The following is a 17,181-nucleotide window of genomic DNA, read 5'->3' on the forward strand; positions in this document are numbered from 1 at the left end:
TGACATTTATACGTATAATCAAGCCATTAACGATTAATGGTTTGCTTCCTAATGTTCTGCCGAGTCACTGTTTCGATTTCACGCACTACATGTCGATAAGCGACACATCCGTCTTTGTCAGGGCTGGGAGTTGTAGTGTTATTTGTACTCGTTGTCTGGACTCTTAACAGTATTGCATGCCGAGTGCACATAGCAGCAAAAGTAGCAGTACCTGAAGAAGCAGGTTGGTTCTGTCGTCCAAATTTAGTGCATAAAATGGAAGAAATAACAGCAGAAAATCCGAAATCACACAGTCAGTCAATCACGCCGAAAAAACCTGAAAGATCACAAGCAATAACAATTTTTTTGCAGAAGACTTCTTTGATCCTCTGCACGCATCACACTAGCCTGATTAATATCATGAAAAGACTTTCCAGTGTTTGAATAACTTAATTTTTCCGTTATCCAAATACTCTCCTCTTTAAATATTAATTGTTGTGTTTTCAAACAGGAAACACCGTCTGAGAAATTAGAAAATCTGTGTTTTTTGCGGTTTTCTCATTCTGAGTTAGAAACATTTTAGGACATGAAATAGCATAAACTATTGGAAATACTATATTGCTTTTAGAGGGAAAGGAGAAAATGTAGTCTTTTCTTTGGACGACTGCCAATTATTTTTGGAGTTAATTTATTTTGGATCTTTCAAGTCGTCTTTTCTGTATAAATAAATAATAAAATGTTTTTGCATACTTACTTGCAAAGGAATAGAGCAATCTTAGTTATAAGCGTAAACTTGAGCAACAAGTGCAGAAAGAAGTTGTTGAACACAAGTTTAAACAGATGGTAACTTCACTGCTATAACCTTTGCATGTCTAATACTACGGTTGTCGATAGTATGTGTGTTCTCTGCGCTAGCAAAAACTGTTTGCTGCTTCAGGATGTCTGTGTGACAAGGGTACATAAATTCACCTGGCGAAGTACTGGCCAGCATCTTGAAAGACTACTCTAGTCGCTTTGGAGCTCTGAAGATGAGATGACTGTTTGGAATCAGCGCAGTAACCTGCGTCGACTTGAAGCAATGGTCATCTTTAATCGGACTCTTCACAAGAGCTCATTGCGTATAATGCCCCACATTTTCAACGGACTGAGCGACCCGGAAACTGAACAGTAGCTGGCTGCAGTTGTGTAATGTGGTCCGACGAGTTAAGATTTTACGTCTTTTCGAATGATGCGAGACGTCGAGTGGACCGACGACCCAATGGGGTGATTAATTCGCGTTGTGTGGCGGTTGAGCGTTAGGACGGAGGTCAATTGGTGTGTGATTCGTACCATGACTTAGACCTACTCATTCAGCTTAACGTGAACATGAACCACGATATTTATTTCAGCATACACGGTGATGAAGTAGTTCTCTTTCTTTTGCATCTCCGTGATGAGCCCGCTGGGAACAGTCCCTCCGCCAAAATTACGACAGCAGTGTTGACACGGATTCGCACTTTCCTGTCTGTTCATCGAACACGCGGGAGCTGTGTTACAAGAGGACTGTCTTTCTAAATCACTATTCTTCATCCCACAGAATGGTTCTGGAACTATCTGGAAGAGTAGGTGAAACATATGAATCAAAATCTTCACAGTTTCATAGCTCTATAGGATGCAATCATCAATATGTGGCTTTATCTGGATGTGTCATACCTGAAGAAACGTCTGCACACTTTACCTCTCCTGACAGAGTCCATCATTAACGCTAGAGGCGGTGTTACACCGTATTAGTGTGATATCTCTTGGGAAGGATTAATTCTTTTTCAATTGTACATTGTTTCAGCTCCCTCAATGATGTATTGTATTTCACCATCATGTTGCAGTTCTCTGTCCTTAGAGTTTGTCTCCCACAGTTGAAATTCTGAAATGTTTTTTTCCTGATTTCTCTCTCTGTTAACTAGTATATCCAGGATGGAGTAGGGATGGAAAACAACCGACTCCTGAAATTCGATACTGATATTTTATTACTCAATAGCCGGTATTTTTCAGTACTCGTTTGTCTCGGCTATAGCGGGTGTTTTTTGTTTTGTACTAACAACCAAATAAAGAAACGAAATATCGGCTAACCATAGCAACAGTGCTAAAATATTTGGTTTTTCAATAAATGTTTTTTTAAAAACGAGTAATCTTTATTCGTCAAATTTCCATTGCTTTGAAACATTGCACTATTGTAGAAAAAAGGAAAAGCCATCAGTGCTGTTGTAATAACAATGTCGAAAGAAAGGAGGAACAGACACTTGGTACAGCATTGCTCAGACAAAATTGACTCGTTACCTTGAGGCGTGGCCTATTGGCTGGTACGTATGTGCATGCAGTGCGCGAGACTTGCCCTATCTGGTCTATATGGTAATTTCTCGCTGTTGTCGTCGGACGTTAATTGTATTATACAACGGAACCATGCTTAGTCTGGAAGTATTTTACTGAAGTGCCCTATCATTGAAGTACATTGATCGACTTGCTTTAAAAGATTAAGAATGGGAGGAGCCACCACAAACTTGATATAACATACAAGGAGGAACCTTAAAACTTAATAATTTATTCATAGTATACAATCAAAATAGAAAGTAGCGGATGTTCTGCTTGTGTCTGCATAATATGCCTTTGTTTGCTTGTAGCTCTTAAAAACAGACACGTTAACACGAAAAACAGTGTTCTCCAACATTAGTTTTCACCCTTTAGCACTGACTATTCGTAATGGCCAGATAATGATATGATCCTCGATTACACAATGATTTTTGAGCAGAGTTTCAAAAAATTAGAGTCAATAACTGGTGATTGTGTAGTATTCAAAGACATATCACTTTTCGAGAAGAGCAGCGAACGGTGGACTGACTAAGTTTTCTTTTATTTGTCTGTTTAATATTTTGATTCTATAAATCTCGAAGCTCTGCGAGTGAATTTTCTTCAATCTTTGTTCGATTTCTACGTTTATCACGGGAAATACAAGAATAAGAACCGAAAATCGGTAATTTCAGAAACAGGTTATTTTCAGCGGTTTTAATGCTCGGGTTAAACCGGCGTTGAAAAATACCGACGTAAGCGAAAGCGATAGCCGCCATCCCTAGTTTGGAGCCAGGCGCGTGCCCGCGCTGGCCGCTGCGCGCGCGTCGCCGGCTGCCTACCTTCGGCGGGGTCGAGCCGCTTGGCGCGCCGGCCGTGCTTGGAGTTGTTGTGCACGAACATGTTGTCCGAGATGGCGAGCAGCGGGCCGTCCACGCCCACCTGCGTCGAGATCACCACCTGCAACACCACCACCCGCTGTCACTGCGCGCCAGCTGCCGACCCCACAGGATAAACTCTTACACTCAAACTAAACAATAACACTGCAGTCGTGGATCGAGGTAGCGTTAATTTCTGACCAAAAAGGTACTCCTGCTCACTGCAGCAGTACGCCCTGAAATATTTTAATGAACTGAAACACTGCAAAAGAAATTGTCAAATACCTTTCACTTCTCGTTATTCCTTTACTTGTATTCATACGGCGGAATTAATCGCGCGCTTTTAACGATCGTGGTGATAAAGAAACGACAGCTCTTTTTTACATTCATTACTGTTGTAACAACACCTCTGAGACCTTAGGACTACGATATTAATCAGCTCAGCCTCAGAATGTGAAGACTTTACTATGATATTTACGGGTTCAAGCTGATGGTTCAAATGGGCCTGAGCACTATGGGACTTAACTTCTGAGGTCATCAGTCTCCTAGAACGTAGAGCTACTTAAACCAAACTAACCTAAGGACATCAAACACATCCATGCACGAGGCAGGATTCGAACCTGCGACCCTAGCGGTCGCCCGGTTCCAGACAGTAGCGCCTAGAACTGCTATGTCACCCCGGCCGGCCCCAAGCTGATGAACTCTGTCCAAACATATCACACTACTAACCAAATTGTTTCTGTTTATGACACTAGATCTTATACTGTCTTTAAACATCGTGTGATACAAACAGCTTAATATAATAGAAGTGATACACTGTACTTAAAAATGCCCGTTGCTGTACTTTAAATGCGGATGGGTTCTAAGAGACACGCAAAACGTTACATAAATCTTTACAGCATGACAAATATTTGTACAAAATGACCACCCTTGCAAAATGCCACAATGCGTGTAAAGAGGTCTGTCTAGACTACCCAGGAATTTGGATCCAGATTATATAAGAGTCTAGCGAGCCTTCTTAGACACTGCTAGTGCCAATCTTGTTATAGCTGGTTTAACCCTCTCTGGTTACTCTGCATTTTATTATACACTGAAGACACTCGTCGGTTCTAGGCGCTACAGTCTGGAACCGCGCGACCGCTACGGTCGCAGGTTCGAATCCTGCCTCGGGCATGGATGTGTGTGATGTCCTTAGGTTAGTTAGGTTTAAGTAGTTCTAAGTTCTAGGGAACTGATGACCTCAGTAGTTAAGTCCCATAGTGCTCAAAGCCATTTGAACCATTTGAAGACACTCGTAACGAGGGGAAGTGAGAAAGGTTTCTTTTAAAGATTTTTGGCAGTTGTAAAGAGTCAATTCTATTCTACAGTGCTGAGCACTAATTCGTGCAACGTGACTAACAATAGTACGAACTGAGCTCTCCTTTGACGAATCTTCTCTTAGAACACTAAAATAACAGTCGTGTTTAGATAGTAGATACATTCTTTATTGTTTGGAATTATCACAGTTTCGCAGAAATCCTCATTCTTCGTGAACTGTTGCAAAAAAAAAAAAAAAAAAAAAAAATATGTTCCTTCATCTCTCGAATAAAATAAAGTCTGCGTGCTAATTTAGGTTCCGAGGTTTCTTTCAGTACATACGTGAGACAGATGTGCGCACTAATCACCTGTTGGGCCGGTCGGAGTGGCCGTGCGGTTCTAGGCGCTACAGTCTGGAATCGCGCGACCGCTACGGTTGCGTGTTCGAATCCTGCCTCGGATATGGATGTGTGTGATGTCCTTAGGTTAGTTAGCTTTAATTAGTTCTAAGTTCTAGGCGACTGATGACCTCAGAAGTTAAGTCGCATAGCGCTCAGGGCCATTTGAACCATTTTTAATCACCTGTTAATGACCTCAATGTTGGACTATAGATATTGATCATTTGCATTCAAAATATGAGTTTAGTCTCGTAAGGACTGTTTCACATCTTCGTGCTCGTGTTGCCTGCAAGTATTTCCAGCCATATACTTAACACCCCCTACAAATCTTTAAGACGTGTCTCAGCCTGCAGTAGAGGTAGTACCATCCCACTGCCACAGGAGCGCTGCAAATGAGCAGTAACCGTAGCGTGCGGCAATGCAAATCCCGAGCTCGCGAGCTGCGGTTGCCATGACGACTGCGGAGACAATCGTGCGGCGTCGCGTCGCCAAGTGTCCGGCCGCCATTTTGCGGCGGCCGCCCCTCCTGCTCCTCCCCGGGGACGCGGCGCCGCGGCGCCCCCTGGGACTGGCTCCCTCTCCTAACCTCCCGCCCCCGCCGCCCCCGCAGCCGCCACCCCCGCAGCCGAGCCGACCCTCCCCCGCCGAGCCGTTCCCATGGGAACAGACAACGGCCTAGTCGATGATGCGCCCGAGGATTGCCTCCCCGGCGCCCGCCATTAGACCGCCGCCCGGCCGCGTTTGTACTTACTTACTGGCCCTGCCGCAAACATGTCGCCCCGCTCATTAGATGCCCCTGCCCTGCCACTGGCTCTAACTGCGACACCTCGCCGGCCGCTTGCCCCCAGACTCCCTGCCGCCGTTCCGGGACTACCGCGCAGTCGCTCCCACTTATCGCTCCGGAAAGAAAGTACCACTACAGCTGAATCTGTAGTGACAAATCTGCTGACGCTAGAAGTTGCCGTCTGCGTTCTCGCACAGAAGATGAAAATTATTCCAGAGTAACTTCGCATTTTTAATGTGACATTTGTTTGTTTTTGTAACATATACTCGACTACTTTCGACTGATTACAAACGAGAAATCGACGACATTGCACGTATTTTCTAGGTATACAATCGCCAATCAGTCACTAGCCTCGTTATATATCCAGAGCGTTTAAGATAGGATGACCAAATAAATATGATTGCGGGAAATGTAGACGGCAGATACATTGGCAGAACTACGAATAAGTGAAGACAATATACGAGAGAGGTGGCTTACGGTCCCGTACCTCGTCCGATTACTGAGTACTGCTCGTCAGTCCTGGACCTCAAGCATTATTCGATGACAGGCAGGAGATTAAAAGAAATAAACTCCGTGATTTATCACGGGCTTGTTCAATTAGCGCGACAACTTCACAAAGCGCTTCAAAAAATCAACGGGGACACCTGAGACGTAGTGCATCACGAAAAGATATGCTTTGCATAATCCGAGAGCAGAAATTCTAAAACGTTGTGTGGCGTCACTTCAGCATTCCAGTGCCATCAAGAATGGGCCGTTTATATCGTGTGCCCATTGAATATGTTTCTTGACAACTTATATGCTGTGGCTTCAAGCACAAATGTTTCATTAAGAGAATTTTATGTGAGAATTATAGATTTTCTTATTTCTTCATAGCTGGCCGAGGTGGCCGAGCGGTTCTAGGCGCTACAGTCTGGACCGCGCGACCGCTACGGTCGCAGGTTCGAATCCTGCCTCGGGCATGGATGTGTGTAATGTCCTTAGGTTAGTTAGGTTTTAAGTAGTTCTAAGTTCTAGGGGACTGATGACCTCAGAAGTCCCATAGTGCTCAGAGCCATTTTATTTCTTCATAAAGTAGAATTTTCCTAGACGGGCCGTTTGTTGTTCAGTTTCAATAGATCACTCTGTAGATAGTGAAAGCTCTCTTTGTTCCTCATGTTTTAGATGGTCAAAACAAACCAAACTTGAAGAAAATCGATAGCAAAAGCCTTAATTTTATTTGATCATTTTATTTAGCTACCAGTTTCGGTGCCTCATTGGCACCATCTTCAGGCCCCTATACGCAAAATTGGGTAAGTCAGGTACCCGTTTGTGTTACTATAGGGACCACCATAACCAACTGGTTTTCGTTAGATGTGTGAATACCAAGATGCTTTAGAAATCTACGGAAACCAGTTGGATATAATGGTTGGTACAATCACAAAAACGACTAGATAACTTACCTAGTTTCGTGTATAGAGGGCTGAAGATGGTGCCAATGAGGAACGGAAACTGGTAGCTAAAGAAAATTATTAAATAAAATTACTGCTTTGGTATCTATTTTCTTCTAGTCTTCGATCAGCTACAGTCCAATTCCATGACACAAGATGGAATTACAAAAAGGTGACTTGACGCAGCTGTCAGCTATGAGTGTGAAACATTCTAGGGAGTAGTAGTGGTGCTTGCAATAGGCGGCGAGCGGTGGCGCGGCTGATGTTGTGACGCAGCTGGAGAGTCCGCCTGCACTGCCGGCCGAGTCGCCGGCCTACCTTTAAAGAGGAAGTGGCGGGGGCGGCGGCGCTGGCGGGGGCGGCGGGGGCGGGCGCCGCCTTCACGAGATGTGCCGCGGCTGCCGCCACCGCCTAACTGCCACGCCGGTAGCGACTCCACTTCCTCCACCCTCTTTCACGTTTCAAAGGACACTAAAGATGTTACGCTGACTTCCTTGGTACAGGTTTCAGTTATAGAAGAAAGGTCTTCGTCAACAATTTTACTGACAACAACGACCTTTCTTTTTCAGCAGTTGTGTTTTGAAACGTTCCTAACTAGAGTTGCGCTCTGCCAAAATTACTGTTCCATAATTTTGGTACACTACATACATGGCGTAGTAAATGGTCCGATTACCGATAGTACTGGTAGCACTGGTAGGAAAAGAGACATAAATGCATGTGTAAGAAAGACTGGAAGCCGACGATTTCTTTTTTTTTCCACGTAATTAGAACCGCACATCGTTTAGTGTTAGTGCTTTTCGTCTTTTATATCCTTGCAGAACATAAATTACATTTTACAAGTAAATCCTGTGCTTTTATGTAATCAAAGCAAGTGTTTTTGATGTAAGTACAGTTTATATGCACAAACATAAAAAATATATGTACAGAGTGATCATTAACGAAACCGGACAAACTGCAGGGACGGATTTCTGACTGGAAATGGAGGGGGGGGGGGGGGGGGGAAGGAGGTCCTATGAACATGTGTCCGGAAGTGCTTCGTTGACGCGATAAAAAGCGCTGACCATATGACATGTGTTCCTCCTGTGTTGCAGGCTGTGTGATTGACGAGCAGCAGAATGGTGCGGTATTCATTTGGGGACCGGGCTGTGTTTGTGTACGGCTAAGCACATGGAAACGGTCTAGAGGCATCACGGCTTAAAAAAAAAAAAAAAAAAAAAAACAACTATCCTCACAGACGCCAACCACATCACACGACATTTAAAGCCGTTTTTGGGCGTCTGATCATGGGTCCTTTCAGATAGACGAGCTTGCGGTGAGGCGGCGGACTGTGCATACACCGCATATGGAGGACTGGGTTCTATACAATGCTGCGACGAACACTAGTACAAGCTTCAGCCAACATGGAGTAAGCCAAAGTACGATTATGTGTATCCTGTTTGACAACCACTACTATCACTATCACATGCAACGAGAGCAAGGATTATCAGGAGCGGATTTCCCTCTACGGGAAGGATTTGATAGATAGTTTCTGCACCAGATTATCACAACTATGGGATTTCTGTCATCAGTCCTCTTTACCGACGAAGCAACCTTGACCAAAACTGGCATTATCAGTCTGCATAATCGTCATCTGTGAGCTACAGACAACTCTCGGGGAATGGTTGAGGGGACTCATCAATATCGGTTGAGCGTCAGTGTGATTCTTGACGACCATGTACTTGGACAAGTTATTATTCCACAACGCCTAGACGGAGGAACGTACCTGAACTTCCTGAGGAGTACTCTCCCTGGGCTGCTTGAGAATGTGCCTTTGGCCGCACGATAGCTTATGTGGTTTCTGCATGACGGAGAACCGCCTCACTTCTGCGTTGCACTTCGCCCACACCTCAACAACATCTTCTCCGGGCGTTGGATGGGACGCGGAGGCCTGTAGCACGGCCTGCTAGATCACCGGACGCAAACCCCCTGGCAGTGTGTGTGCTGAACCGGTTCCTGACGCGCAGGCCCTTCATCAGCGTGAACACGGAGCCTGTGACGCTATTCCGAGATAGGCCGGAAAGTGCGAAAGAGTGCGGCGATCTACGATCCGACGTGTGAACCCGTACATTGCGATCCCCTGGAGGTCACTTTGAACATCTGCTGTGACGTTGCTCTCTACGCTGTTCCGGGACAATTTGTCGTTGTTGCACGTACACCATCCATTTCCGGACACGTGTTCATAGGACCTTTTTTTCCTCCATTTCCAGTCAGGAATCCATCCCTGCAGTAAAACGCTCTTCATCGCGATCAAAGGCAAGCGTTTCCTGTTGTTATTGATAAATGCAAAAAATGGTTCAAATGGCTCTGAGCACTATGGGACTTAACAGCTGAGGTCATCAGTCACCTAGAACTTAGAACTAGTTAAACCTAACTAACCTAAGGACATCACACACATCCATGCCCGAGGCAGGATTCGAACCTGCGACCGTAGCGGTCGCGCGGTTCCAGACTATAGCGCCTAGAACCGCTCGGCCACCTCGGCCCGCTGATACATGCAAATGTTGTTTATGAATAACGTAAACTTGTTTCATGTAAGTTGGACGAAGTATTGGTGTTTGATGATTTTGTTTTGCAGTTTCTTTATTTTATATTTTTGGTGAAGAAATCGCATTTTCTAGCACGATATGATAAATTTACATTGGTTTCTGCATTTTTTAAATACTGTTTACATTTAAGTAAGAGACAGGAGGATAACTATGTAGAAGAAAAATCTTTCGTAGGTTACGCGGCACATTATATATCCTCACTCACTTCCAGACGGTCTGTCGGTTCCAGCTTTTAGGGTAAGCTATTTAACAATGATCACATATGTAAAGAAAGCGATCGTTATGAGGTAACGCCCGAGAGGTATGCAACACACCTAACGTACAGGTTATGGGCGTACGTAACTGACCAAAGCTGCTTGGAAAACTACCATAGCCTACCCTTCATTATGATAAACTATGGTAACCTACGGTAATCTTACAACTCTATTCCTAAGCATTTCATACTCAGTTCTGAACATGCTTTCGTTGAATATACTGTTCGCCATCTTGGCATCCCCTACTTTACCTCCACCCATAGGCACAGAAACGTGCCCTCTGTGCTGCTGAATAACGACGTCCGTCGTAATAAGAGGTCGGCAGAGAGCCCCGTATATATGTGTCACTTCGCTTTACCCAGAGCGCTGTCCATTTTGTAGAAACAAAAAATGTACTTTGTTTGAACAAAAAAGAGCCGATCACCATTGTTCACAGAATGGCTCCAGAGATACACGCTGAAGTTAGGAAAATAATGAAGACGAAAGGAGAGAAGCAGAACAGGAAAGAAAGAAGCTGAACAACACAGTAAAAGCAGACGTCGGAGGCAGAGTTACAAACTCTTGCGGCAAAGCGTAGTAAAAATACAGACCAAAGAGTGTGCGTCTCGATGTTAAAAATGAACAGCAGTACGATCTACAAAAAGTGGCGCTAAGCTTGAAATAAGTTAACTTCAGCGCTTCAGCGTACATACGAGGTGTGTTCAAAAATTTTCGAAAATTTTAATTTTTTTGTGAATAATTTTATTTATTCGTCGACATTAATGTTTTCTCCTTCAAAGCACTTCGCATTAGATATTATACACTTACGCCAGAGCTTCCTCCAGTCCCTGAAACACTTCTGGAACTCGGTCTTTGGGATGGCACTTAGCTCTTTCAGTAACGCGCTTTTAATCTCATGTAAGCGTGCAAAACGACGACCCTTTAAGGTTCTCCTTATTTTTGGAAATAGGAAAAAGTCACACAGGGCCATCTCTGCCGAATACGGAGGCTGAGCTGCCATTACAGTGTTGTGCTTCGCAAAAAACAAAAACAAAAACAAAAAAATAGACTCACGAACGAGCAATGAAGTATGAGCAGGTGCATTATCGTAGTGCAGAAGCCATGATTTGTCTCGCCACAAATCCACGCGTATTTCCGGATTGCTTAGCGCAAACGGCGTTGAACTTGTAGCAAGTACGCCTTACTGGTCGTCTGACAATAACTAATGATGCATGACGCCATTGAAATAAAAGAAAACAACAAGCAGGATCATCACATTCGATCGCACTTGCCGAGCTTTTCTCTGTCTTGGCGATCCAGAATGCCTCCAATGGACAATAGAACCATAGTTTCGACGTCATACCCGTACACTCATGTATTGTCACCTTTTATGACACGTTCATGTCATTTAGCAACTTCCATTCGCCGCTGTTTTTGTTCGAAATTCAACACATTTGTCTAAATTTTTCCGTCACACGTTTCATACCCAGAACATCCGTACAGATTACATGGCGTGAGCCCATAATTTTCATCTTCTTCACGGCCAACTTGGAAATGCTTCTACCACTAAACCCTTTTTTTACTCATTGCAGTCACACCAAAAGCAATATTCAAAATTTTTTAAAACATTGTTGCATTTTATTCTATTTTTATAGCAAAATTTAATCACATTCTCTAATCCATTTTAAAAACAAATCAATAATCGCCACTTGTAAGCAAATACATGTAAAATTCTTGACAACTGACGACAAACTAAATATCCAATATTGCTATCAGTGTATAGATACCTTTCAGACATTTTTACCAACACAACAATGAAAAATGGCGCGAACTGGACCAATATAACAGCGAAATTACATAATTCCCCATACTTTCTTAGCAAGCCAGGTATGCAAGCACAGGGCTACCAAAAAATATAACACTGCATAATAATCGTCAGCAGAACTCCTGGCATCGAAAACTCTGTAAATGCGGTATAATGTACTGAGTCATGAAACTGAAGTGAAGGCCATTAATACAACTACCGCTAAGTTTTTTGTTATGACGTTACCTGATAATCACGAATTTCACTCCAAGCATGTGACATTTTGCGTGAAAGGGAAGGAATAACACTGCTAAAACTTCCTGTTTCTCGCAACACGAATGTCTCTCCCCCTAAACCGAAAACTTAGTTGTTCCGTCGATCTTCCCATCTGTTCTATTGTTGTTAGGTCGGAATAGCCAGTATGAGGTCTTCCATGGACTCTGGGCGAGAAATAGAGAGGTAATGAAAGTTGAAACAGTTGAAACTGTGAGTCGAACCATCACAAATTTTCGGGGAACTCCATGGGAATCACAAGGTCGACGAAATACAAGGATTCATATACTCGAAAGCTGCTCGGAGCAAAGTATTAATTTGTCAGAAACTTTTTTAACTACATGATTTTTGAAACATTATTCGTCGTCCAGCTGTCTCATTCTGGCGTAGTTGAAGAGAACAGAGTAAAACTGTAATGTTTTTAATGTAATCAGATCATTGCAGCTTCTCATTAATCGTGTTGGACTGTCTCCACAGAGATATTATTGAAAGAGGAAGAGACAATAATGATTTGGGGACATGGTTTATATAGAATCGTCTAATTTTCAAAACTTTCATTGAATCCTCTCAACTATGTGTGTCTAATTGAAGCTGTGCTAGTCATTGGTCGCCCCTATTTAAAGGGAGAGTGGAAAAGTCAAAACATAATTCCGTGCTGACGTGTATCAAACACTCCTGAGAAGTTAACTCAGTCGTCTTCTCAGATCTTCGCCTGTGGAACGTGTTTCTGCAGAAATTTAAATAGATATCTGAATGACGAGCTAACACCGCTTAGGCTTGAATTTTGTTATTCGATTACAGACATTCATCCTGAAAAAAATGGTTCAAATGGCTCTGAGCACTATGGGACTTAACTTCTAAGGTCATCAGTCCTCTGGAACTTAGAACTACTTAAACCTAACTAACCTAAGGACATCACACACATCCATGCCCGAAGCAGGATTCGAACTTGCGACCGTAGCGGTCGCCCGGTTACAGACTGTAGCGCCTAGAACCGCTCGGCCACCCCGGCCGGCTTTCATCTTGAAATGGTGAGTATAGAGAGTGAGGGATCAAACAGCCAAAAAGTCATTCTGTCACTCCAAAATTTGAATGAACCCAAATGTAAAGCAAATTGATGTATGTAAGAGCGTAACTAGGTGTTAGGAGACGATGAATTATCTGAGAAAATAGTAAAGCTGAACGAGATGGTACAATGGTAAAGAGCGCCCTCATACTCAGGTTCCACTCTCGTATTCTACATTCAGATACAAGCGCAGCCCGTCACTTTTAGGATGATGGCTACTTAAGGACGTCTGACAGCTTCCCTTTTATGGAAATTTTGGTCTGGAATTTGGTTCTTGACCGGAAATGCTAAGTTAGATAATTGATGATGTTATTCAGAGAGGAAATATAGAGACGACGCCCGGTGCAGATGATTCCAGTCTGGTGCCAGAGAAATCGTATGGTCGTACCAGGGATTTGTATCTCCATCCTTCCAAGTGCAGAGTTCAGTGCCTTAACGCTGCGACAACTCGCTCGGTGCTTGAGATGAGCAAAGGATACATGAGATGAGAGACACCAATAAGCATGGACATGTTTGAAATGTAGAACAGTGGCAGAGTAGCTTATTTAAAAAGGTGACAGGGTGACAATCGACAGGCAAAGGCATTTTCCATCACGGCTGGATGTTTTCATGTAGTTTCAATCACCAACTCTCTCCTCCGAATGAGCAAATATTTTCTTGACCTCACATAACTACAATAAGGTGACGAAAGTCATGACTTCCTTTTGGCCGGCATAATGCAGCAACCCGACGTGGACGGACCCTGCAGGAATAATGAGCCATGCTGCCTCTATAGCTGTCCATAATTGCGAAAGTGTTGCCGATGTAGGATCTTGTGCATGAAGTGACCTCTCGATTATGTCCGATAAATGTTCGAGGGAACTCATGTCGAGCGATATGGATAGCAAACCATTCGCTCGAATTGTCCAGAATGTTCTTCAAACCAATCACCAACAATTATGGTCCCGTGACATGACTCATTGCACTCTAAAAAATTCCATCTCAAATGGCTGCAGACAGCCTCCAGGTAGCCGAACGTAACTGTTTCCAGTCAATGACCTGTTCAGTTGGACAAGAGGACACAGCGCATTCCATGCAAACACAGCCCAGTCCATTACGGAGCCACCGACAGCGTGTATAGTGCCTTGTCGACAACTTACGTCTACGGCTTCATGGGGTCTGCGCCACACTCGGACCCTGCCATCAGCTCTTACCATGTGAAATCAGGCCTCCCCTGATCAGGTCACGGTTTTCCATCTGTCTAGAGTCCAACAATATGGTCACGATCCCAAAACAGGCGCTACAGGCAATGTCGGCTGTTACCAAACGCAATCGCGTCAGCTGCCATAGCATATCGACTCCAAATTTCGCCGCACTATCCTACATCGATTGCAGCGATTTTTTTAGGCATTGTTGTTTTTCTGTTAGCACTGACAATTCTACACAAACGCCGCTGCTCTCAGTCGTTAAGTGAAGGTCTTCGGCCACTGCGATGTCTCCGAAATTTGGTATTCTCGGCACTCACTAGACACTGTGGATCGCGGAGTACTGAACTCCCTAACGATTTCTGAAATGGAACATTCCATATGTATAGCACGAACTTCCATTCCGCATTGAAAATCTGTTAATTCCCTATTCAGTATCTGCTAATCCTAGTCGGGCGATTTGGGTGACCAAACCATTCGTCCGAACTGTCCATAATATTCTTCAAACCAATCGCGATCAACTGTGGCCCAGTGACATGGTACATTGTTATCCATAAGAATTCCATCGTTGTTTAGGAACATGCAGCCGAACGCTACCATTTTCAGGTTGGACCAGAGCATCCAGTCCATTCCATGTAAACACAGCCCACACCATTACAGAACCATCACCAGCTTGCACAGTGCTTTGTTGACAACCTGGGTCGACGACTTCGTGGGGCCTGCGCCATACTCGAATCGTACTATTAGATATTACCAACTGAAGTCGGGACGCGTTGGACTAGACCACGGTTTTCCAATCGTCTAGGGTCCAATATGTGGTCACGAACCTAGGAGAGGCGCTGCAGGCACTGGCATCGGTCGTCTGCTACCATAGCCCTTTAACGCCAGATCTCCAGAATTCGCCGCACTGTCCTAAGGATACATTCGTCGTACGTCCCACATTTCTACAGTTATTTCACGCGCTGTTGCTTGTCTTTTAGCAATGACAGTTATACGCGAACGCCGCTGCTCTCGGTCGTTAAGTGAAGGCCGTCGACCTCAGCGTTGTCCGTGGTGAGAGATAGCCTAATACCCGAACATTGGTATTCTCGGTACACTCTCGACACTGATGATCTGCCGGCCGCGGTGGTCTAGCAGTTCTAGGCGCGCAGTCCGGAACCGAGCGACTGCTACGGTCGCAGGTTCGAATCCTGCCTCGGGCATGGATGTGTGTGATGTCCTTAGGTTAGTTAGGTTTAAGTAGTTCTAAGTTCTAGGGGACTGATGACCACAGATGATAAGTCCCATAGTGCTCAGAACCATTTGAACTGATGATCTGGGAATAGTTCCCTAACGATTTCCGAAATGGAATGCCCCATGCATCTAGCTCAAATTGCAATTCCGTGTTCAAAGTCTGTTGATCCCCGTCGTGCGCCCATAATCACGTTGGAAACCTTCTCACATAAACCACCTGAGTACAAATGACAGCTCTGGCAATATACTGCGCTTTTATACCTTGTGTGCGCGATACTACCGCCATCTGTATATGTGCATATCGCTATCCCATGGCTTTTGTCACCTCAGTGGAGTGTCAAACAACCATCGTAATAAAATAAGAGAAACTGCAACTTGTACGGAAAGATTCAGGTGTTCATTTCTCCGACGTGCTGTTCGAGAGTGGAACGGCAGACAGATGGTCTGAAAGTGCTTTTATGGACCAGCTACCAAATAAGAAAGTAATCATGTAGCTGTAAGCAATGTGTGATATTGGCATTTAAGGAGATGAGCGGTTAACATAGATGTTCCAGGAAGCGGACATTTTACGAGAAGAGTGTAGTGTGGGAAAGGTGGCAGGTGGCAAGGAGAACCATATGCCTGTGATTCAGGGGAAATTTTAATACTTGGGAAGGGTGATAATCTTCGTACCAGACGCAAATTAATCTGAAATTTTGTTCTTGTAAAACAACAGAATTTGCAATGTTTTACTCAGATGGTTAGAAGGCAGGCCTGCGTATTCTAATTTAACACGTGGAGGTAATGTGTGAAACTACACTACTGGTCATTAAATTAGCTACACCAAGAAGAAATGCAGATGATAAACAGGTATTCATTGGACAAATATATCATACTAGAACTGACATCTGATTACATTTTCACGCAGTTTGGGTGCATAGATCCTGAGAAATCAGTACCCAGAATAACCACCTCTGGCCGTAATAACGGCCTTGATACGCCTGGACATTGAGTCAAACAGAGCTTGGATGGGGTGCACAGGTATAGCTGCCCATGCAGCTTCAACACGATACCACAGTTCATCAAGAGTAGTGACTGGTGTATTGTAACGAGCCAGTTGCTCGGCCACCATTGACCAGACGTTTTCAATTGGTGAAAGATATGGAGAATGTGCTGGCCAGGGCAGCAGTCGAACATGTTCTGTATCTAGAAAGGCCCGTACAGGACATGCAACATGCGCTCGTGCATTATCCTGCTGAAATGTAGGGTTTCGCAGGGATCGAATGAAGGGTAGAGCCACGGGTCATAACACATCTGAAATGTAACGTCCACTGTTCAAAGTGCCGTCAATGCGAACAAGAGGTGACCGAAAAGTGTAACCAATGGCACCCCCATACCATCACGCCGGGTGATACTCCAGAGTGGCGATGACGAATACACGCTTCCAATGTGCGTTCACCGCGATGTCGCCAAACATGTATGCGACCATCATGATGCTGTAAACAGAACCTGGATTCATCCGAAAAAATGACGTTTTGCCATTCGTGCGCCCAGGTTCGTCCTTGAGTACACCATCGCAGGCGCTCCTGTCTGTCATGCAGCGTCAAGGGTAACCGCAGCCATGGTCTACTAGCTGATAGTCCACTGCTGCTTCATACGTCGTCGAACTGTTCGTGCAGATGGTTGTTGTCTTGTAAACGTCCCCATCCGTTGACTCCGGGATCGAGACGTGGCTGCACGATC

General features: G+C 44.4%; 1 protein-coding gene across 1 annotated transcript in view; it reads right to left on the reverse strand.

The window, feature by feature from the left end:
• LOC124776885 (transcription factor collier) overlaps positions 1-17,181 on the reverse strand; it is a 491,431-nt gene that overhangs the window by 88,785 nt on the left and 385,465 nt on the right. The window contains exon 8 of the mRNA XM_047252075.1: positions 3,141-3,258. Coding sequence (XP_047108031.1) covers positions 3,141-3,258 — 118 coding nt within the window. The remainder of the gene's footprint in view (positions 1-3,140; positions 3,259-17,181) is intronic.

Source organism: Schistocerca piceifrons, chromosome 1 (genome assembly GCF_021461385.2).
Source record: "Schistocerca piceifrons isolate TAMUIC-IGC-003096 chromosome 1, iqSchPice1.1, whole genome shotgun sequence".
In the NCBI taxonomy this organism is placed as follows: Eukaryota; Metazoa; Arthropoda; class Insecta; order Orthoptera; family Acrididae; genus Schistocerca; species Schistocerca piceifrons.